Source organism: Vulpes vulpes, chromosome 12 (genome assembly GCF_048418805.1).
Source record: "Vulpes vulpes isolate BD-2025 chromosome 12, VulVul3, whole genome shotgun sequence".
In the NCBI taxonomy this organism is placed as follows: domain Eukaryota; kingdom Metazoa; phylum Chordata; class Mammalia; order Carnivora; family Canidae; genus Vulpes; species Vulpes vulpes.
Window position 1 is genome coordinate 168,391,382 of NC_132791.1, and position 23,115 is coordinate 168,414,496.

The 23,115-nt window shown below is 49.9% G+C and overlaps 1 protein-coding gene across 1 annotated transcript; it reads left to right on the top strand.

Moving 5' to 3' along the window:
- Positions 1–8,863: 8,863 nt before the first annotated feature.
- On the top strand, positions 8,864–22,970 carry GINS2 (GINS complex subunit 2). The gene is made up of 5 exons (XM_026004938.2): positions 8,864–9,040; positions 11,053–11,167; positions 17,473–17,572; positions 21,268–21,394; positions 21,634–22,970. Exons 1-5 carry the CDS (start codon positions 8,951–8,953, stop codon positions 21,757–21,759), a joined length of 558 nt encoding a protein of 185 aa, XP_025860723.1. The 5' UTR covers positions 8,864–8,950; the 3' UTR covers positions 21,760–22,970.
- The last annotated feature ends 145 nt before the right edge of the window (positions 22,971–23,115 follow it).

Genomic DNA, 23,115 nt, shown 5'->3' on the forward strand with positions numbered 1-23,115 from the left:
GCCCACAGCCTGGCTCCCTGACTCTTGCTTCTTGAGTATGTTCTTCCCTAAATACATCCTGGGGGAAATGGATACTAATGTCTGTACTTTATTTTTCATTTACTCTTAATGTCAAAGTCATGCATACCGATTAAAAGCCATAATAAAAATGCTTTGTGAGTGGCTCCCCCCAAAGTGTGTTGCTAGCAGGGTGTGGTGCAGAGCTGGTGGTCTCAGGCGAATGAAAAACTAGATGGACGTTGGCGACTCTGACCCCTGAGAAGGGCCATTGGCCCTAACCCTGGCGTGTCCCCGAGAAGCTCCCAGGTTCCAGGAGACACGGGAACACTCGGGCCCACGACTAGGGATTCGTGCTGTGTGCCTCCAGGAGGGGAGAAAGTGTGAAAACAGATGGAAATGTAATGTTTTAATGACAGCAGCAGATGGCAAAAAGACACAAGAGTGTATTCGCACCATGTCAGAGCCATTTGAGAGCGCCCGGCTCCGTCGAGATGTGCGCGGGCGGCCGGCGGGATGGTTCCCCCCGCCAAACCCTGAAGGCCTGTGAGCTGTGGGGAGGGTCCACAGGCCTCCAGGAGGGGCGGCTGCCTGGAGCCACAGGTAGATCGGGAGCTCCCTTGGCCACTTGGGTGCTGCAGGGCTTTTCTGGGCCCTGGCGGGCATTGTCCAGGCTCTGGTTTTAGACTGGCCCTACTCCTGGACCTCCTGGAGCTGCCCTAGGCCAGGCCATTGCCAGGGCTCACCTGGATTTCTACTCACAGCCTCCATGTGAGCCTCCTGCTGCTGGACCATGCCCCACGCCCACCAGAGTTCTCCTCCTAGAATGTGCATCTATTCTTGTCACTCCCTGACCTGCATCCCTCAGAGGGCCTCCTGTTGAGCTCAGGATCCTGTTCACCTTCTTGGAAGCAGCTCACGGAGGAGGCCCTGGAGAGCTGGCCGCTGCTTGTCTTTTCAGGCTTTGCTTCCCAGCACGCTCCTCAGGGAGAACAATACTTTGTGGGCTGTCATGAGAAAAGCTACTAGAGCTGACTGAGCGCAGGGGCCTCCACTTATGGAGCATGACTGTGTCATCCTCCCGCCAAAACCTCACAGCTGCTGCAGGAGGTGGTGATATTCAGAAGAGTCAACAGTTGGAGCAGGTGAGCCCAATGGGCAGAAAGAAGATCATGTCCTCCCCTGACCCTGGAGACTTTGGAGGGCAGACAGCCCCCCAGTCACAGTAGGAGCTATGGCTCTCAGGCTCCTGGAACACTGTGAGATTGGGGCCACATTAGGGAAGTGATCCTTCCCTATCACCAGGACCCTGCTCTCTGTGATACCATGACTGGTTTCAGCTGAGACAAGGGAAGGAAGAGGAGGTGATTTCCATTCTGCATTTCTCTTTTGCTGCCGTGACTGTAATTCTTGCCCCCTCCTTAGATGGGTGACACCATCTGCGAGTCATGGCTTCCCCCCAGGTTCCCCCCAGAGGCCACAGGAGTGAGGCTGGACTCGGTTTATCAGGCCAGTGGCCCTTAACTTCACCCCAGAGGCTGTGGTTCTTTCTTAAGTCCAGGTGTGGCCTGGCCTTGGGCAAGTGATTCTCATGCACAAGCACGTCTGAGAGCCCCTACAGCCTGCCCCCCACCCCAGGCACAGTCCACCACTGTGCTAGGATGCCAGGGCCCCTTACCATGAGAAAATCGCTCCCACGTGGCTGAGATTCAGACTTCGAGGTACACTAATCAAGGATTGAATGGACACATTCTGCGCAGATGGGCCACAGGTCCCTCCCAAACATGCTCATCCCCAGAATCACTTGTGCAGGTGCATTGGCGCACCACAGCCCAACACCAGATGCGGGCCTGCCTGACCCTTCGGAGGACCTCAGACCCGAGTCAGTAGCAGATGCTGCAAATGCTGTTTCTACCCGAGGCTCAGTGGCCACCCTGCTGGACAGCCCGGCTGTGGGACACTTCTCTCATGGCAGCATGTCTGCTGCTTTACGTTCTGAACTCCAAGGTGCCGACTCCTCTTTGGAGTGCCTTGCTTCCCGCCTAAATTCTACTGTGACCAAAGGTACTGGAGCACTGACTGTCCTGCAGGGGGCAGTAGGTTCAACCTCAATCTCAGGAGTGCTTAGGTGCCTGGGGGGAACCTGGAGGAGAGTTTTTTTTAAGTAATTTCTACCCCGAATTCATGACCCTGAGATCAAGAGTCACATGCTCCCCTGACTGAGCCAGCCCGGCACCCCAGGATTTTTTTTAATGAAATTTTTTTTTCAAAAGAGCTTTAGTGGGGCACCCAGGTGGCTCAGTCAGTCATGCATCTGACTTCACCTCAGGTCATGATCTTAGAGTGCTGGAGTGGAGCCGTGCATCAAGTGCCCTGCTCAGCGCCCAGCCTGCTTATCCCTCTCTCTGCTCCTCCCCCAACTCACCCACAAGCCCTCTCTCTCTCAAATAAAATCTTTAAAAAAATAAGAAAGAATAACTTTAGATTTACAAAAAAGTTGCAGAAATAGTACAGAGGGTTCCCATAGAATTCCCACCCAGTGTCCCCTGTCCTGAATCTTAACTTACTGTGGTCTATTCCTCAAAATTAATGAAACAATTTTGAAACACTATTTTTTTTTTTGGTACAAAATTATTTCCAGTTAACATACAATGTAGTATTAGTTTCATACAACATAGTTGATTCAACATTTCCACACATCACCTGGTGCTCCTCACAACAAGTGCAGCCCTTCATCCCCATCATTTATTCCACCCATCCCCCCCCCCATCTGCCCTCTGGTGACCATCAGTTTATTCTCTATAGTTAAGAGTCTGTTTCTTTTCTTTTCTTTTAATTAATTTATTTATTCATGAGAAACAGAGAGAGAGAGAGAGGCAGAGACACAGGCAGAGGGAGAAGCAGACTCCATGTAGGGAACCTGATGTGGGATCCGATCCTGGGACTCCAGAGCCAAAGGCAGATGCTCAACTGCTGAGCCACCCAGGCATGCCGATATACTATTTTTAAAAGATTTTATTTATCTGAGAAAAAAGAGAGCACATGTGCACACGACGTGGGGGAGGCAGAGGGAGAGGGAGAAGCAGACTCCCCACTGAGCAGGGAGCCCGATGTGGGGCTCGATCCCAGGACCCTGAGATCATGACCTGAGCCAAAGGCAGAGGTCTGAGCCACCCAGGCTCCCCTTGATACATTATTATTAACTAAAGTCCATCCCTTATTCACATTTCCTCGTGTCCTTTTTCTGTTCCAGGATCCCACATACATTCAGTCCTCATGTCTCCTGTGGCTGTGACAGTGTCTTAGATATTGTTTTTGACGACTTTGGCAGTTTTGAGACACGCTGACCAGGAGTTTTGCAGAATGTCCTTCTATTGGCATTTGTCTTATGTTTTCCCCAGGATTAGACTGGGATTATGGGTTTTGGGAAGAAGGCTCAGGAAGTAAAGAGCATTTCTCCTGCATTACATGAGAGGTGCATGCCCTCACCTTGACTCGTCACTGCTGATGCTGACCTTGACCACCTGGCCAAGGTCATATTGGATGGGTTTCTCCACTGTCAAGTTACTCCACTTTTCTGTATTTCCAACCTGTCTTTTTCGGAAGGAAGTGGCTACAGGCAGCCCACCCTTCAGGACTCGGGAGTTACAGGCCACATTCGTTTTTACTTTTATTTTTAAGATTTTTAAAAATTTATTTATTCATGAGAGGCAGAGACACAGGCAGAGGAAGAAGCATGCTCCCTGAGGGGAGCCGAGTGTGGGACTCGATCCCAGGCCTCCAGGATCATGCCCTGAGCCAAAGGCAGATGCTCAACCACTGAGCCACCCAGGTGTCCCTTAAAGATTTTATTTATTTATTCATTCATGAAAGACACACAGAGAGGGATTCCTGGGTGGCGCAGCGGTTTGGCGCCTGCCTTTGGCCCAGGGCGCGATCCTGGAGACCCGGGATGGAATCCGACGTCGGGCTCCCGGTGCATGGAGCCTGCTTCTCCCTCTGCCTGTGTTTCTGCCTCTCTCTCTATCTCTCTGTGACTATCATAAATAAATAAAAATTAAAAAAAATTAAAAAAAAAAATAAAGACACACAGACAGAGGGAGAAACAGATTCCATGCAGGGATCCCGACGCAGGACTCAGTCCGGGTCTCCAGGATCACGCCCTGGGCCAAAGGCAGGCGCTAAACTGCTGAGCCACCCAGGGATCCCCCTCGTTTTTATTTTTAAATGCTTCTGAGCCACTCTTGGGGCACCTGGGTGGCTCAGTCGGTCAAGCGTCCAATTCTTGATTTTGGCTCAGGTCATGATCTTGGGGTCCTGGGATCAAGCCCCACATTGGGCTCTATGCTCTGTGGGGAGTCTGAGATTCTCTCTCCCTACTTCTGCCCCTTCCCCCACCATCCTCACACTTTCTCTATATAAAAATAAATAAAATCTTTAAATAAATGATCCTGAATCACTATTTTTTAAGCAACCTCCATGCCCAACATAGGGCTCAAACGACCCCAAGATCAAGAGTCACATGCTCTTCTGAGCCAGCCAAGTGCCCTGATGTCACCTTCTTGAAGGTAGATTCTTTATGTACATTGTTTGGAATTTTCTACACAGTAAGATTGTCCCTTTATCCTCATTAACTTCATCTCCAACTTTTTTTTAAAGATTTATTTATTTATTCATTCATGAGAGACACAGAGACAGAGACAGAGACATAGGCAGAGGGAGAAGCTGGCTCTTCTTCATAGGGAGCCTGATGTGGGACTCCATCCTGGATCCCAGGATCACACCCTGAGCCAAAGGTAGACACTCAACTGCTGATCCACCCAGGCATCCCTTATCTCCAGTTCTTAATTCACTACCAAATGGGTCGTTCCCATCTTCTAGGGGAGGCCTTTTATATAACAGGGGATAGTGGTGTGAGGGTTCTGACCAACCTGTCTAAAGCAACAGCCCACCTCCACCCCAACCCTACAGGTGGATCCAATGCCTTTTTTGTTCCTCTCTCCAGTGTATTTTGCCGTCCTCCCCTCCTTTTAGAGACCAGACATGAGGACAGGCATTTGGAAGTCCTCTCTGGATCTCAAGTGTGGCTCAGAGCTAAACCAGATTGGGGCAAATCCCTTCAATTCCCAATTTTCCCAATTATAAAAACCTCTTGGGATACAGTTAGGTGTGTGGTCACTGAGTCAGAAAATCTAAATCTGGAGCTTAGGGAAGGACATTTTAAATAACAGCTTTTATTTATTTATTTATTTATTATTTTATTTGACTTCTTTGTTAAGATTATTATTTTTCAAAGATTTTATTTGTTTATTCATGAGAGACACGGAAAGAGAGGCAGAGATACAGGCAGAGGGAGGAGAAGCAGGCTCCATGCAAGGAGCCCGATTTGGGATTCGATCCTGGGAATCCAGGATAAGGCTCTGAGCCAAAGGCAGACACAACTGCTGAGCCACCTAGGCACCTAGCCACCTAGGCATCCCAATTTGTTAAGATTATTTATTTGAGAGAGAGAGAGAGAGAGAGAGAGAGAGAGCACAAGCATGGGGAGTGGCAGAGGGAGAAGCAGATTCTCTGCTGAGCAGGGAGCCTGATGCAGGGCTTGATCCCAGGACCCTCGGATCACCACCTGAGCCGAAGGCAGACCCTTAACCAACTGAGCCACCCTGGTGCCCCTTAAATAGCAGCCTTATTGAGGAATAATTCATATATTATAAAACTCACCCTTTTAAAGTATACAATTCAGTGTTTAGTGTATTTACAGAGCTGTGCAAACATCACCAGTCTAGTTCTAAAACATTTCTATCACCCCTAAAAGAAACCCTGTACCCATGAACAGCCACAGTCCTCTCCCCCTCCTCCAGCCCTGGCAACCACAAATCTAGCTTCTGTCTCTACATCTAATCTAGTTTCTGCATTGTTCATATAAATGGACTCATAATATGCGGCCTTTTGTGACTGGCTTCTTTCATGTAGCATGTTTTCCAGGCTCATCTACACTGTAGCACGAATCAATGCTTCATTCTTGGTTGTGGTGGATGAATACTCCACACGATGTATAGGCCAGTTTTGTTTATCCGTCCCTCAGCTGCTGGACATTTGAGCGGTTTCCACCTTTCAGCTGTTGTGAATCATACCTCTGGGAATGGAAAGACATTTAGCAAGCCCCTAGGTGCCCCCAATGTTTGCTCATGTTTGAGACTCGGAGACGCCATCACGTTGCAGTGTGTAACTCGGCACACTGAGCCAGCTCATCTTGCTCTCTCAGCAGCTCTGTGAGGTAAGCAGCAGCACTGCCCCCACTTCACAGACAGGGACGAGGACACTCAGGTGATGTGGACGCCGGGCTCTGCTAGCTCTCCTACTCATCCTGCCATGCATGGCCTCTCTGAACCTGGGCTTTCCCCACCAGCTCTTTTCCTCTGCTCTTTTCCAGGCTATGAAAATGAGGGAGGGAAGCCTCGCCAGCTCTGGAACACAAATATTTGCCAGTCAAGAAAACATTCCCCTATCAGTCAAAACCCAGACAAGCTGGCACACATTCCCTGCAGATGCCTGAGGGAGCTTCTATTTTAGGAGAGACCAGGTGGCCTGCAGCTTCTCCCTCTCCCCAGACACCCCAGGCTCCTTCTCATTCCTACCTCCTTTGCAGATGAGGAGACTGGGGTTCAAAGTAGTCAGTCACTTGCCCTCAGTCACATGGCATCCAAAGGGACCTTTTATTCATTTTCCTCCCCCACCCCCCTTCTTCAAGTAATCTCCATACTCAACAAAGGGCTTGAACTCAAGATCCCAAGATCAAGAGTAGCTCCTTCTAGGGAGTCTGGCTGGCACAGCTGGTAGGACATCTGACTCTTTATCTTGGGGTCATGAGTTCAAGACCCATGTTGTGTTAGAGGTTTTTTGTTGTTGTTGTTTTTTTGCATTAGAGATTAATTAAAAAATCACCAGCTCCATGGATTGAGCCAGCCAGTCTTTTTTTTTTTTTTTTTTTTAAAGATTTTATTTACTTATTCATGAGACACACACACACACACACAGAGGCAGAGACACAGGCAGGGGGAGAAGCAGGCTCCATGTAGGGAGCCCAATGCAGGACTTGATCCTGGGTCTCCAGGATCAGGCCCCAGGCTGAAGGTGGTGCTAAACCGAGCCAGCCAGTTTTATATTTGTCTTAATAAATGGCTCACAGTGAAGGTGATTTCCAGTGCAGATAAATAGCAGACATAGCTTTCTAGGCCATGTGAGTGGACAGAACTTAATTATGGCCTTATTTCATTTCTCCGACAACCCGACATGGGGCAGATTTCAGGGGGCTTAGAGAGGGAAGCATGGAGTTTTCTGGGGTGGGGCAACTTTCCTGTGGGGATTTGGAACCCTGGAATCCTCCTGTCTCTTGTGTTTGTTCTCAGGACCTCATGATCAAGGGTTCAAATTCAGCCCACTGTCTGTCCCTAGCCTGCACTGGCAGCTTCACCCCCAGGAAGCTTTCTGGCCCTAGTTAAAATTCAGTTTTCTTTTTTTTTTTTTTAAAGATTTTATTTATTTATTCAGAGACAGAGAGAGAGAGGGAGGCAGAGACACAGGCAGAGGGAGAAGCAGCATCATAACAGAGAGCCCAACGTGGGATTCGATTCAGGGTCTCCAGGATCACGACCTGGGCTGCAGGTGGCGCTAAACCACCGCGCCACCAGGGCTGCCCTAAAATTCAGTTTTCTATCCCACCCCAGACCCCTAACTCAAGTTCTCCAGGAGCGTTCATGTTAACACTCAGAATCTTTTTTTTAAATTTTTATTTATTTATGATAGTCACACACACGCAGAGAGAGAGACACAGGCAGAAGGAGAAGCAGGCTCCATGCACCGGGAGCCCAACGTGGGATTCAATCCCGGGTCTCCAGGATCGCGCCCTGGGCCAAAGGCAGGCGCCAAACCGCTGCGCCACCCAGGGATCCCTAACACTCAGAATCTGGGGGTATTCTGACCCAGAAGAGAATGTGAGAAGCACTGCTATTAGGTTTTACATAAGTCCGTGGTCTAGAGGAAGGGACAGAGAAGCTCATCAGTAGTGTTTGCAGCAGCTGTGCAAACCTGCCCCTTCCTGAGTCTCACCTGGGGTGCTTGGCAAAGTACACACTGTGAAGATGTGGGCGAGGTGGGAAATCTGCCTTTTTTTTTTAATTTTAAGATTTTATTTATTTGAGAACGAGTGAGCGAGCATGAGCCAGGTGAAGGGCAGAGGGAGAAGCCGACCCCCTGCTAAGCAGGGAGCCTGATATAGGGCTGGATCCCAGGATCCTGGGGTCATGACCCAAGCCACAGGCAGACGCCCAATCTACTGAGCCACCCAGGCGTCCTAGGAATCTACCTTTTTATAGGTTCTAATCAATATGTAAAGAGAAGACAAAAGATTGTGAAGTTAAGGAAAACAAGACTATATAATCTCACTCCGCTGGGGCCCAGGCCACATATGTCTGGCTTGGTCACAGCCACGACCTAATAATCAATGCACTTACTCGTGTCCCGGGGCGGGATCCAGTGCCACGTGCACCGATCTCCACCCCAAGCTTGACTCAGAGGGTAGGCGCTCAGGACAGGTGAAGGGACGCGGAAGCGCGGGACCGCGGCCGGAGAGCCCGCAGCGCCAGGTGCACCGCGCGAAGCACCGCCTACCGGAGGAGCGCGGAGGGGGCGGGGCCGGCCCTGCCGCGAGGCTGGGGGCGTGGTCTGCTCAGCCTCGTTGACGTTGGCCAATCCGTGGACTCGAGGCGGCAGCCGTTCCCGCCTCCCGCCGCTACGAGGAGAGCGCCGCGTTGCTATTGGCTGGCCGAGGCTTCTTCCGGCCCAGGGGGGCGGGCCCCACGCGGTGGCGGGAAAGCTGTGGCCAGGGCCCTTCACCCCGGACTGTGAGGGGCTGCCGGTTGCGACGTGTCTCGGGCGGGTCTCTGTGGCCAGCATGGACGCGGCGGAGGTGGAGTTTCTGGCTGAGAAGGAGCTGGTTACCATAATCCCAAACTTCAGCCTAGACCAGATCTACCTCATCGGGGTAAGGGCTGGGGCAGCCATTTGCCTGAGGCCCCAGCGCCTGGGAGACGCGGTAGTGCTGGGGTTTCCGCGGACACCCGCCGAGTGGACGGGGCTGGGGAGCCCTGAGTGGTCGGGGGGGGGCCCTGAGGGGGGGACGCCGAGGTGGGGGGGAGCACCTGAGGGGGGACGCCCAGTGGTCGGGGGGAGCACCTGAGGGGGGGACGCCCAGTGGTCGGGGGGAGCACCTGAGGGGGGGACGCCCAGTGGTCGGGGGGAGCACCTGAGGGAGGGACGCCCAGTGGTCGGGGGGAGCACCTGAGGGAGGGACGCCCAGTGGTCGGGGGGAGCACCTGAGGGGGGGACGCCCAGTGGTCGGGGGGAGCGCCTGAGGGGGGGACGCCCAGTGGTCGGGGGGGAGCGCCTGAGGGGGGGACGCCCAGTGGTCGGGGGGAGCGCCTGAGGGGGGGACGCCCAGTGGTCGGGGGGAGCGCCTGAGGGGGGGACGCCCAGTGGTCGGGGGAGCGCCTGAGGGGGGGACGCCCAGTGGTCGGGGGGAGCGCCTGAGGGGAGGACGCCCAGTGGTCGGGGGGAGCACCTGAGGGAGGGACGCCCAGTGGTCGGGGGGAGCACCTGAGGGGGGGACGCCCAGTGGTCGGGGGGAGCGCCTGAGGGGGGGACGCCCAGTGGTCGGGGGGAGCACCTGAGTGGGGGACGCCCAGTGGTGGGGGGGAGCACCTGAGGGGGGGACGCCCAGTGGTCGGTGGGAGCACCTGAGGGAGGGACGCCCAGTGGTCCGGGGGAGCGCCTGAGGGGGGGACGCCCAGTGGTCGGGGGGGAGCACCTGAGGGGAGGACGCCCAGTGGTCGGGGGGAGCACCTGAGGGGGGGGACGCCCAGTGGTCGGGGGGAGCACCTGAGGGAGGGACGCCCAGTGGTCGGGGGGAGCACCTGAGAGGGGGACGCCCAGTGGTCGGGGGGAGCACCTGAGGGAGGGACGCCCAGTGGTCGGGGGGAGCGCCTGAGGGGAGGACGCCCTGTGGTGGGGGGGAGCGCCTGAGGGGAGGACGCCCAGTGGTCAGGGGGAGCACCTGAGGGGGGGACGCCCAGTGGTCGGGGGGAGCACCTGAGGGAGGGACGCCCAGTGGTCGGGGGGAGCACCTGAGGGGGGGACGCCCAGTGGTCGGGGGGGAGCGCCTGAGGGGAGGACGCCCTGTGGTGGGGGGGAGCGCCTGAGGGGAGGACGCCCAGTGGTCGGGGGTTGCCTGAGTGGTGGTGGGGTATACCTAGGGGTTATGCTGAGTGGTGTGGGGGGACTACCTGGGGGGGTACAATGAGTGGTGGTGGTGGGGAGTTCCTGGAGGGGATGCTTGGTGGTTGGGGGGAGTTCATGAGGGGGGTCTCTGAATGGTATATGGGAGGATACAGGGTGGGGTGACCTCGAGTGTTGGGGGAAGAGATGCAGGTGCTGTGGGGGAGTACTGGGGAGGGAGAGACACTGAGTGGCCAGTGGTGGGTTGGGGCAGGGGTACAGGTTGGGTGGATGCAGAGGGGAGGAAGAGGTGAGCAGGTTCTCATCCTGGGCCCAGCACCTCAGCTGTTCCAGCCACCTTCCCTGCAGCACCCTGCAGGAAACCCATGCTCAGGTGAGCTGGCCAGGTGTGCAGCTGAGGACAGTGCCCACGGCCTGATCACTTGATTGGAGCTACCTTGCTGGGTGTATGTTCACAGTTGGGCTTTTTCCTTTGGGTTTTTTTTTTTTTTTTTAATGATAGTCATACAGAGAGAGAGAGGCAGAGACATAGGCAGAGGGAGAAGCAGGCTCCATGCACCGGGAGCCTGACGTGGGATTCGATCCTGGGTCTCCAGGATCGCGCCCTGGGCCAAAGGCAGGCGCCAAACCGCTGCGCCACCCAGAGATCCCTCCTTTGGGTTTCAACTTCTGTAACGCCTTTTCCCTTGTTGGACAGCAGTGGGGTCCAGTAGTGCCCTGTGCCATGTTTTGTCTTACCAGGACTTGGCTTTTCTTTGGCAGGGGGACCTGGGGCCTTTTAACCCTGGTTTACCAGTGGAAGTGCCTCTGTGGCTGGCGATTAACCTGAAACAGAGACAGAAGTGTCGGCTGATTCCTCCTGAGTGGATGGATGTGGGTAAGGACCTGGGTGGAGCAGGGCCAGGTGACACCTTCCCTTAGGGTGCAAGCATGGAGCCCCTTCCACTTACTCCAACATCCACTGGTCAGCTGAAATTTTAAAAACATTTTATTTATTTATTTGACAGAGAGTGCAAGAGAGGATGAGTGGGAATAGAGGGAGAAGCAGACTCCCTGCTGAGCAGTGTCGGGGGGGGGGGGGGGGGGGGGGGGGGGGGGAAGGGGAGGGGCTGCTCGTGCGTGTGTGTGTGTGTGTGTGTGTGTGTGTGTGTGTGTGTACACACACACACACACACAACTGAGCCACCCAGTGCTGATCAGCTGGAATTAATGAACAGTTAGAGATTCACCTCTTAGTTTGCTGACCACTATTACTAATGTCATGTTAGTTTGAGGCATCTACACCAAATTTCCCTCAGATTTTGATTTTAAGATAATTCAACTTGCTTTATTTTTTTATTTATTTTTATTTTTTAAAAAATATTTTGAGAGAGAGTGAACACGGGGTGGGGGAGGGGCAGAGGGAAGGGGAGAAGCTGGCTCCCCACTGAGCGGGGAGCCCGAAGTGGGGCTCAATCCCAGGACCTGAGATCATGACCTGAGCGGGAAGGCAGATGCTTAACCAGCTGAGCCTCCAGGTGCCCCTCAACTGGCTTTAAAATTAAGAATATTGTAGGGTGTCTGGGAGGCTCATGTTGGTTAAATTTATGCCTTTGGCTCAGGTCATGATACTAGGATCCTGGGATTGAGCCCCTCATTGGGCTCCCTGTTCAGCAGTAAGTCTGTTTCTCCCTCTGCCCCTCTGTATGCCTGTGTGTGTGTGCTCTTTCTCTCTCAAAATCTTTAAAATAAAATTAAGAATATTGTATGGCTTCGAAGAAACATTTCTTCTAACTTTAAAAAAATAACTATATTGGGGTGCTTGGCTGGCTCAGCCAGTAGAGCATACTACTCTTGACCTTGGAGTTGTGAGTGACCTTGGGTTCATAAGTTTGAGCCCCATGTATCGACCAGCAAATTAAGTAAGGAGCAGGGTTCTCTTACATTATAGAGAATGCATGAAAATAATGCATCATCCAAACAAGGGAATATTACCCATATAAAGGAATGACGTACTGATCGTGCTTCAACTGAATGAACCTTGAACACATTATGTTACATGAAAAATAGAAAAGACACAAAGATCATTTACAACTTTGAATATACTAAAAACTATTGAGTTGTACATCTTATTTTTTTAAAGATTTATTTTAAAGGAGGAGATGGAGAGACAAAGAATCTCGAGCAGACTCTGCAGTGAGCAACTGTGCAGTGAGCATGGAGCCTGATGTAGGGCTCGATCCCATGACCCTGAGATCATGACCTTAGCCGAAACCAAGAGTTGGACCCCTAACCAACTGTGCCACCCAAGTGCCCCTGAATTATATATTTTATTTTTTTAGATTTTTATTCATGAGACACACACACACACACACACACACACACAGAGGCAGAGACACAGGCAGAGGGAGAAGCAGGCTTCATGCAGAGAGCCTGACGTGGGACTCGATCCCAGGTCTCCAGGATCAGGCCCTGGGCTGAAGGCAGGCGCTAAACCGCTGAGCCACCCAGGCTGCCCTGAATTATATATTTTAAATGGGTGAATTGTATAGTGTATTGATTATGCCTCACTAATAAAGAAAATGATGGGGGGCATCTGCATTCAGCTCAAGGCCTGATCCTCATGGTCCTGAGATAGAGCCCTAGGGTGAGCTCAGTGCTCAGCAGGGAGTCTGCTTCTCCCTCTCCTTCTGCCCCTCCTCCCACTCATGGGCACAAGCTCTCTCAAATCTTTATTTTTAAAATTTTTTTTAAAGGTTTTATTTATTTATTCATGAGAGACCCAGAAAGAGAGACAGAGAAACGGGCAGAGGGAGAAGCAGGCTCCATGTAGAGAGCCCAATGCTGGACTCCATCCCAGGACCCCTGGGATCAGGACCTGAGCCAAAGGCAGATGCTCTACCGCTGAGCCACCCAGGTGCCCTCTCTCAAATCTTTAAAATAAAAAAATAATGTATCAACAACGCAGGCAGAATTTATCCTGAGCCTTTGCAGTCTTCTTCCTATCTCAGAGATAAAAGTGGCTCATTATAGCAAAGAACATTGATTTTATTTGGAATAGAGGGGGCATGTAGAGTTTGAAAAGCACCTGAGTGATTTTGATTGTCCCCTCCCAATTGGGAATCAGCCAGGGTCAGCTCCCATCTAGGAGTAAGGACATTTTGAGCCAGGCACTCTCAAATACAGTTTCAGAAAGATTGTGTGGGCATTTTCTCCTTCTGGTCCTAAAGAGGGGGTGGCCCTGGTAGGTATGCAACAAAGGGAAACTCCTAATTTCTTCTGCTGAGGGGCTCTTTGACAGGGAATCCCCTCAGTTCTGGTTGTTAGTGCTATGTCCCCTTCTGGCAGTTTCGGCCCTTTCAAACCGAATAGGGGCAAGAGCCTGTCTTCTTGCAGGCCAGGCAGTGAAGTGAAGGTGTGGAGAGAGAGCCTGAGCTTTTTCACAGGCCAGGCCCATGCTGGGGTGAGCGGTAGTGAAACCCCACTAGTTTGTCAGTAGAGCATGCCCAAGAGACCACTGCCCTCTGCTTCTGCCACCATACAGTTCTACCTATTCTTGTCCTATGAATGGAATCATCTATTAAGTCTGTTTTTGTCTCTTCTGTGACTTTTTTTTTTCTTCAAAGATTTGAGAGAGTGCACCTGTGTGAGTGGAGGAAGGGGCAGATAGAATCTCCAAACAGACTCCCCACTGAGGGCAGACCTCCCATCACCTGACCCAGAGATCATGACCTGGGCTGAAACCAGGAGTTGGGTGCTCAACCAACTGAGCTACCCAGGTGCTCCTCTGACACTGTTTTTGAGGTTCATTCCTGTTGTTGCACGTGGCATTACATCATTCTTTTATTGCAAATACTATTTCATTCATGATAAAATATTCCACATTTGGATCACCCATTCTTCTGTTGGTGGGTATTTGGATTGTTTCCCATTTTTGGGTATTGCTGATTGAGGGGGTTATGAACATTCCTATTGAAGTCTTTTTGTGGAAAAATGTTTTTAATTCTCTTGGGTAAATACCTATGGTCATAGGGTGGACTATGCTTGACTTTGTAAGAAACCGCCACCCAGCCCTCCAGAATGGTTGAGGTATTCTGATCCCACCAGAATCATGTGAGAGTTCCCAGAATTTCACATCCTGGCCAACACTGGGTGATGTCACTGATTCATCACAGTTTGAACAGCAGTATTTCATACTCTGATTTAGATGCGAGAAAAGAATGTCAACTGTATAAAAATGTCTGTGGAGAGAGGGCAGGAGGGAGTTATCCAGGCTGTGAGTCTGACCAGTTGCCAGAGGTGGACAGGCATGGTTAGAGTCTAGGTGTATTTCGAAGGAGAATCTGCAGGATTTGCTGATGGACAGGCTGTAGGATCTGAGAGAGGAGAGTGAAGAATGAGTGCCAGTGTGGCTGACCTGAGCTACAGAATGATACGGAGTAGCTTGTCTCCTGAGCTGGGAAAGGCTTCAGGAGCGTGAGGGCTGAGGTAGGGGTCCAGAGTTGGGGTTTGACCATGTCACATTGGAGATGCCTATTGGATATCTAGGTAGAAATAATGTGGGCAGAAGTATTTAGTCAGGAATTTGGTGAAGGGACTTATTTGGGGATATGAATGTTGAAGTCATCATGAGTGCTTGAATGATATTTAAGTGAGGCAGGATGACATCACATGGGATATGGGTTTAGGTGGCCAAGGGGTCAGGGTTCTGAGCTCTATACCCTAGTGTTGAAAGAGAGGTCAGGTAGGGCTAGAGGACTCCATGAGATAAGAGAACTCAGAGTGTGGTATTCCAGAAATCAAGTGGTAAATACACTCCAAGCAGGATTGATCGTTGTCAGCTGTGAAGACAGATGGAACCGTTGGGTTTGGCTGAGCAGAGGTCATGGGCCTTGGTGTTGAGCAGTGTTTGTAGAAGGGTAGACTAGACACCCACCTGAGTGGTCGAAGGAAGGAAGTTAACTATTTTTTTAAAAAAGTGGTTTGGTAGCTGATGTTGGGAGGATTTTTTTTTAAAGATCTTATTTTTTAGAGATGCCTGGCGGCTCAGCGGTTGAGTGTCTGCCTTCTGCTCAGGGTGTGATCCCGGGGTCCCAGGATTGAGTCCTGCATTGGGCTGCCTGCATGGAACCTGCTTCTCCCTCTGCCTGTCTCTGCCTCTCTGTATCTCTCATGAATAAATAAATAAGCAGACGCTTAACCACTGAGCCACCCAGGTGTCCCCGATTTTGTCTTATTTTACCCTCCCTTCCCCTTTGATCGTCTGTTTTGTTTCTTAAATTCCACATGGGTGAAATCATATGATCATTGTTTTTCTCTGACTTATTTCACTTACTAAGGTTTTATTTATTTTTAAAATTTTATTTATTTGAGAGAGAATGAGAGTGAGAGAGATCACAGCGAGGGAGAATGCGAACCAGACTGCCTGCTAAACAGGGAGCTTGACTCGGGTATTGATCCCAGAACCCTGAGATCGTGACCTGAACCGAAGGCAGACACTCAACCAATTGAACCACCCAGACACCCCTAGACTCTTTCTCCTTCTCTTTTAATTTTTTTTCTTTTACTTTTTTAATAAATTGTATTTATCTATTCATGAGAGACCCAGAGAGAGAGAGAGAGGCAGAGACACAGGCAGAGGGAGAAGCCGGCTCCATGCAGGAAGCCCAACGTTGGACTCGATCCCAGGTCTCCAGGATCAGGCCCTGGGCTGAAGGCAGCACTAAACCACTGAGCCACCAGGGCTGCCCTCTTATTTTTTTTTTTTCTTTTAAAGACTTAGAGCAAGCAGGGAGAGGGGCAGAGGAAAAGAGAAGCAGACCCCGCTGAGTGGGGAGCCTGACTTGGGGCTGGATCCTAGGCCCCTGAGATCGTGACCCGAACCAAAATCAAGAGTCAAATGCTCAACTGATTGAGACAGCCAGGCACCCTAGGATTTTTCATTTTAAGATGGAAGCTATTGTAGTGAGTTTGATGGAATGGTTAAGTAGTGAGGACAACAGTGAATGCTCGAGTGAGTATTGATAGGGTGGTGTCCTATGAAGGTTGGAGAGGAGGTCCAGGATACACCTGGATGGCTGTTCCTAGTGCACAGAGACAGGTGTGGAGGGGGTTGGGAGCAGTGTACCAGCAGGAGTGTGCAGGTTCTCAGAAGGAGAGCATTAGAGTGAGCAGGTGAATGGAACAGGGGAGTAAATCGGGTTGTAGCGTGGCACCAAGGGTCCCTGAAGAGGGGACCCATCACTGACAGATTCCCCCCACCCCCAGCACAGTTGTGTGTGTGTCCCTCAGCCACAGTGGCCAGTCCAGATTCAGGACTTTCTCAGGCCCATAAACCAGGGAGAGAGGGGTGCTGCTGCTGGATGGAATTGGGCTCCACTGCTGGATTCCAGATGCTGGGCTTTAACCCCCCATGATCATCACCCACCCCCAGGTTGGAAGCACTGCTGGTCTATGTCCTCTTGCTCTCCTCTGAACATGGCTTCGTATACATAAGTAAATTTCTCCGGTCACTGGTTACTCTCTTCACCTTTTGCATCAAAGGTAGAACACTTGTCTCTTTCCCTAAGAAAAGAATTTCTGACTCAGACACAGTTTCATCAGTACTACATCTCGCAGGCCAGAGCAGCAACACCCACAAAAATTTACCACCTTCTATAAGAGAAACTTTTTTTTTCTTTTATTAAAGATTTTATTTATTTACTCATGAGATACATAGAGAGGCAGAGACACAGGCAGAGGGAGAAGCCGGCTCCATGCAGGGAGCCTGACATGGGACTCGATCCCGGGTCTCCAGAATCAGGCCCTGGGCTGAAGGCGGCGCTAAACCACTGAGCCACTCGGACTGTCCCCCGCCCCCCGCCCTTTTTTAAGATTTTATTTATTCATGAGAGACAACAGAGTGAGAAAGGCAGGCTCCATGCAGGGAGCCTGATGTGGGACTTGATCCCTGGTCTCCAGGATCACGCCCTGGGCCAAAGGCAGGTGTCCAACTGCTGAGTCACCCAGGTGTCCCTATAAGAGAAACTTTTGAGGAAATAGGCCCTGAATCCTCTAATTAGTGATATGGTACTCCAAAAAGTGCTTTTTTCCCTTTGTTTCTGTTAGTTGATCCAATAGGTAATGTAGACACCTGATAAAGTTGGAAAACTTAAATATTTTGGGCATGGTGATGGTAAAAATGTATGCACTTCTAAATTTCAGAAAAGTTGGAGAAGATTAGGGATCACGAGCGGAAGGAAGAAACCTTTACCCCTATGCCTAGCCCTTACTACATGGAACTTACCAAACTCCTGTTAAATCAGTAAGTATGTGTCCTCCTTAGAGCCACGTGTAAAGTGAAACTCCTGATTCTTGTCCCTTACACCATCCCTCCTTTCTCATTCCACATTCAACTCTGAGGTGAGGGGTATCCCCGGCCACTTAGTTCCTTGTGTCAGTTACCTGGGGGGTGTTTGTATGCACATACTCTCTTGCCTGGGCTTTCTTCCCACCTCTACCTCTCCTGGGGAATCCCTTGTTGCTTTATCACTTGACATTGGACCCCAGTGAGTCTCCATTATCATCTCTAGCCTTTTTCTTAACTGTAGCTCTGTTTTATTGGTGAAGCTTTACTGTGTCTGTGTTTTATTGGTGAGTCTTCCACTGTGTGCATTTGAGTTCTTGTATGTCTTTCACAGGAAAGGCCCGAGGGCTCACACTTGCTCTGAACCCTAGCTGTAATGAAAGCCCATTGGGGGCAAAAAGTGTGGTGTAGTAGCTTTTTTCCCTGTGTCCATTTTATGGTTCCCCATTGGCTTCTAATTCATTCTCCATGTTGCAGCCAGAGTGGACTTTTAAAGATGGAGCTGCCATGTGACATCCCTGTTCTTTGGAGCCTGTCCAGGGTTTAGACTAAAGTCTTCATGATGGCATGCAAAGCACTGCCTAGCCTGATCAACTTCTGCCTTCTCTCATGGCTTCTATAATTCTTCCCTCTGATTTTTCGGGTTCCAGGCTCACGTTGGCCTCTTTTACTTCCTTACACATACCAGGATCCTCAGGGCTTTCATATACTGTTCCCTCTGTTCAGTAGGTGCAGCTATTCTCTGTTCCCTCCTTTGGTTTAGCCTAACTGGTGCTCCTCACAGGTTAAGGATGCCAGTCCTCTTGGCAGCTCTGTAGCCCCCATGGCATTTATGTGTCAGCTGTAATCTCCTAATCACTAGTCAGGCTGTGCCCTCCCACCCCTACCCCAGTTGTAAAGGGTGGGGACTGGGATGCCTGAGTGGCTCAGTCAGTGAAGTGTCTGACTCTAGATTTTGGTGCAGGTCATGAGATTGAGTCCTGTGTCGGGCTCCACACTGGGCATGAAGCCTGCTTGAGGTTTTCTATCTCCCTCTCCCCTTGCCCCTCCACCCCCAATCTGTGTACACATGTGCTCTCTTCCTCTAAAAAAAAAAAAAAAAAAAAAAAAAAAGTGCAGGGATTGTGTCTTGTTTGCCCTAATATGGTGCCTGGTGCATACATATTTATTGAATGAAATCAGAAGGGGACAGGCAAGTGTGGATGATCTTGCATGGGAGATATTAGAATGTAATTTGCAAAATGTCAAGCTTTTGAAGCCCTGAGCACTTTTTTTTTTTTTTTAAAGTAGGCTCCATGCCCAGTGTGGAGCCCAGTATGGGGTGTGAACTCACGACCTTGAGATCAAGACCTGAGCTGAGACCTAAGTCGGATGCTTAGCCGACTGAGCCACCCAGGTGCCCTCTGAGCAACCTTTTCATTGATGGATTCAAGAGCAGAACTATAACAAAAATGGGGAAGTTCCCTATTGTCTGCTGTAGAGCATGGGCCAGGGGCCCACTGCATGACACTATTCAAATGAAAATTTGTGGTACGTAACATGGACTTGCTCTTAAGTTGATGTATGAGACTACAGTTTACAACATATTAAGCATTCCAGTAGATAGTGGAAATAGTCACATGGGCTTGAGCCCCACTTAGTGGGGAAGAAGTGTGGGCCTGTTAATCAGAAGTTCCACACTGAAGTGTGATGTCCTGTTCAGAGCATGTGGGGATGCAGCCCTAATGTCTGGTGGTACCTAATGTCTGGTGGTGCCAGAGAAGGCATCCCTTTAAGAAAGAGGGAGGGAAGGGACACTCTAGGTAGAAGGCAAGGACATGTGAACGGGCATGGTATGTTTGGGGAAGCAGAACTGTTGGGGCAGATGTAGACTAAGTGAAGGGACAGGATGCTGAGGCTGTTATTCTGTGGCTGCAGTGTCTTGGGGAGGTTGTTTGGCAGGGGTGTGTTGTCCAATGGATCGGAAAGCCTTCCGTGGCAGTTGGCAGGGGGACTTGGAAGGGAAAGTACAGAAGCAGAGGTGAGGGCCATCTTCACCTTTAGTTTTTGAAGTTTAGGATCTTATGTATGCAGTTTAAACTTTGGTTTTATGATTCTTTGTAATTCATTTGGCCAAGGGACCTAATTTTACCTTTGTTCTGCAGTTAACAAGTACCTGGGAGCCTTTGTTCTTTAACCTGCTGTCCAGAGCATAAGATCCAAATGTTTGGTTCTTAAATACAATCCACTATGTAAATTTTATACCACTGATTCTCCACTACTAATCACAAGCTACTTTCAGCATGTGGAGAGGCCACTTCCAGCTTTCCTAGCATGCCTGGTGATGGACCGTGTTAGCTTCTATTTTCATCTTCTATTTTGTTTTTCCCTTCAAAGGTTAGTTTAAAATACAGCTCACTCGGGTCTTGAGTTCAAGCCCTGCTCACTCGGGTCGTGAGTTCAAGCCCTGCACTGGGCTCCACACTGGGTGTGGAGCCTACTTAAAAAAAAAAAAAAAGGCTAGAATGGTCAAAGGATTCAAAGTATAGCTCAAGACAGGAAGGCTGTCACACTGACCCTTGTTGACTCCTGTTAAAACTTTTACCCAGAATTTGCTGTGTATAGGTATGTTCAGTTTATGCTAATTTGCAGTTTCTTTAGTTTCTGTAAAGTGTATTTTTATTTTCTTTGTGGAGTGAGACAGTACCTAGCCTTCAGAGCTTTTGGGAGGATAGACATGCTTTGTAGTGCTGAGCACAGTGCCTGGCACAGAGCTGTTATCTTCTTTCCCTGGCAGGTTGTAAGCCCTTGGATAAATATTGAGGTATGAGCAACAGCTGTCATGACCTCTTAGCGAACCGTCGAAGCAAATTCATTCAAGATGGAAATTCTATCATACAGAACACTCAGTTACCCTGAGACAGAGAATGTCCAACTTAGAGCTTATTCTCTGAAGTCCTCGTATTGTAACCTGTCAGGGGATAGTTAACGTGAGCACAAATAACTGCGTGGGTCATGGCTGAATTTTCTTGGCACCAAGCTAAATTGCTAGAAAGGTTTACATTTTAATATTGAAAACAAGGCACCTGGATGGCTCATGTGGTAAAGCATCTGCCTTCAGCTCAGTTTGTGATCCCGGGGTCCTGGAATTGAGCCCCACATCAGGCTCCCTGCTCAGCGGGAGCTTGTCCCCCCTGCTTGTTCTTTCTCTTTCAAGAAAACAAACATTTTGCTCCTGTTTTCCTAAAGCCAAGCAGCACTTTTTTTTCTTAAGATTTTATTTATTTATTCATGAGAGACACAGAGAGGCAGAGACACATGCAGAGGGAGACGCAGGCTCCATGCAGGGAGCCCGACTTGGGACTCGATCCCAGGTCTCCAGGATCATGCCCTGAGCCGAGGGCAGACGCCCAACAGCTGAGCCACCCAGGCGTCCCGCAGCATTTTTTTTTTAAAGGCCATTTCTACCTAGAGGAGTGCCTGCCTGGCTTAGTTGGAAGAGCATGTGATTCTTGATCTTGGGGTCTTGAGTTTGAGTTTCAGATTAGGTGTGGAACCTACTTAAAGGAAGACCCACTTCTACCTGGATGTTGCTTTAGTTTACCAAGGGCTTCCTTACTTGATTCCCACCCCTGACCCCCTTCCCTCCCCACCACCCACCACCCTTCTTTTAGTGCTTCAGACAATATCCCAAAAGCAGACGAGATCCGGACCCTGGTCAAGGATGTGTGGGACACTCGCATTGCCAAACTACGGGTGTCTGCTGACAGCTTTGTGAGACAGCAGGAGGCACATGCCAAGGTAGGTATGCTCAGGGAAGGGGCACAGGGATCCTTCCTGTGGCAGCTGCCTCTCCTCACATGCCCTCAAGGCCTGGTGCTGCTTGGATTATTGCAAGCAGGGATTATTCATAGTGTTGTGCCTTAAAAAAAAAAACAAAACCTGTTATTCATCGATTACTTATTTTTATTCAGTAGATTTTACATTTTCTCAAATCAAGCACTCCTGAACCAACCCAGCAGGTTTTCTCTTGTGTTTAGCTGGATAACCTCACCTTGATGGAAATCAGCAGCAGCGGGCCTTTCCTCACACAAGCACTCAATCACATGTACAAACTACGGACAAACCTGCAACCTCCTGAAAGCACCCAGTCTCAGGACTTCTAGAGAAGGCTGTGAGCTTGGAAAGAAAGGCTTTCTATCTCCCAGCGGAGGCCTGCCGGGTGGTGTGTGTGTCCAGGTCATAATGGAGGTACTGGTATCTCCGGAGCTCTAGAACCCCTTTTGAATGTATGAAAAACTGTAATGAAACAAGGAATGGGTTCATAACATTGTTGGAAAGCAACAGGTTTGTGCTTAGTCTTCAAGACATTCTTTAATTCCACATCTGTCTCTAGGGAACCAGCTGTTCTTTTATGGGGGAGAGAAAGTTTTGGCAAAACAAGTTATTTTCCCCAGCAGAGCCTGCGGTCTCCTGTGTGGCATTGTCATGTGGGTGAACATTCAGTGATGTTTAGTGTTGCTTGTAAGTGAGAAATGTAGTAGGAATGATGATGTGGCCTGGGGCTTTTTTCCTTTCTTGACCCTGATCTCTTGGGCTAAATTTAGACTCTCCTAGAGTCTGTTCACACAGAGGAAGATGGCAGATGAGTGGTAAGATGTTGACCAGGGTTCACCATCTAAGCCCAATAAAGATGGACTCCACCCACATCTTGCATTGTTTTTTTTTTTTTTTTTCCTTGCATTACTACCAAGTAAAGAGAGCAAGTCATAAAGCTGAAATGGTTTGACTGATCCAATGGGATGTGTGGCAGGCAGGGGTGATATTCAGACTGACACTTGGGTGTCTCTTGTTCTTTTGGCTATTTCTGGTTAAGGTGTAGCAGGTTTTTCACAAGAAGAAAGCCAGGGAACTCCCTGGCTGCTTGAAGCTCAGCTGCCATCATGAATGACACAGTAACTGTCCAGATGAGCAAGTTCATGACCAACCAGACTCCTCCATGGAAACAGATGGGTCATTGGTGTTCTTCACCCTGGGGAAGGCAACAGTATCTAATACAGAAAATCAAGACAAAGTAGCCACAATGTACAAGACCACACCAGATAACATCTTTGGATTCAGAAGCCATTTTGGTGGTGGCAAGACAGCTGGCTCTGGTGTGATTTAGGATTCCTTGGATTATGCAACAAGAGGAAACAAACCAAAACACTGATGTGTAAGACACAACCCATGTGAGAAGAGAAAGACCCAAGGAAAACAGCAAAAGGAACGCCAAGGCAGAATTAAGAAAGTCTAGGGGACTGCAAAAGCCAAGGCTGGTGCTGGCAGACAGCTCAAGATTGGACGACAGGAATAAAGATTCTGCAGTGACACTATCTGTGGTGATTGTGCAGATCTTTCACATTAATAACTTTATAATTTTTTTAAAAAAGCCCAGGGTAAACAGATTGCATGATCTGGGGTGTGTGAATGAGGCTGAAGTCCAGATGTTGGGAGGGGAAATCGTGCCCATATTGCTGCTC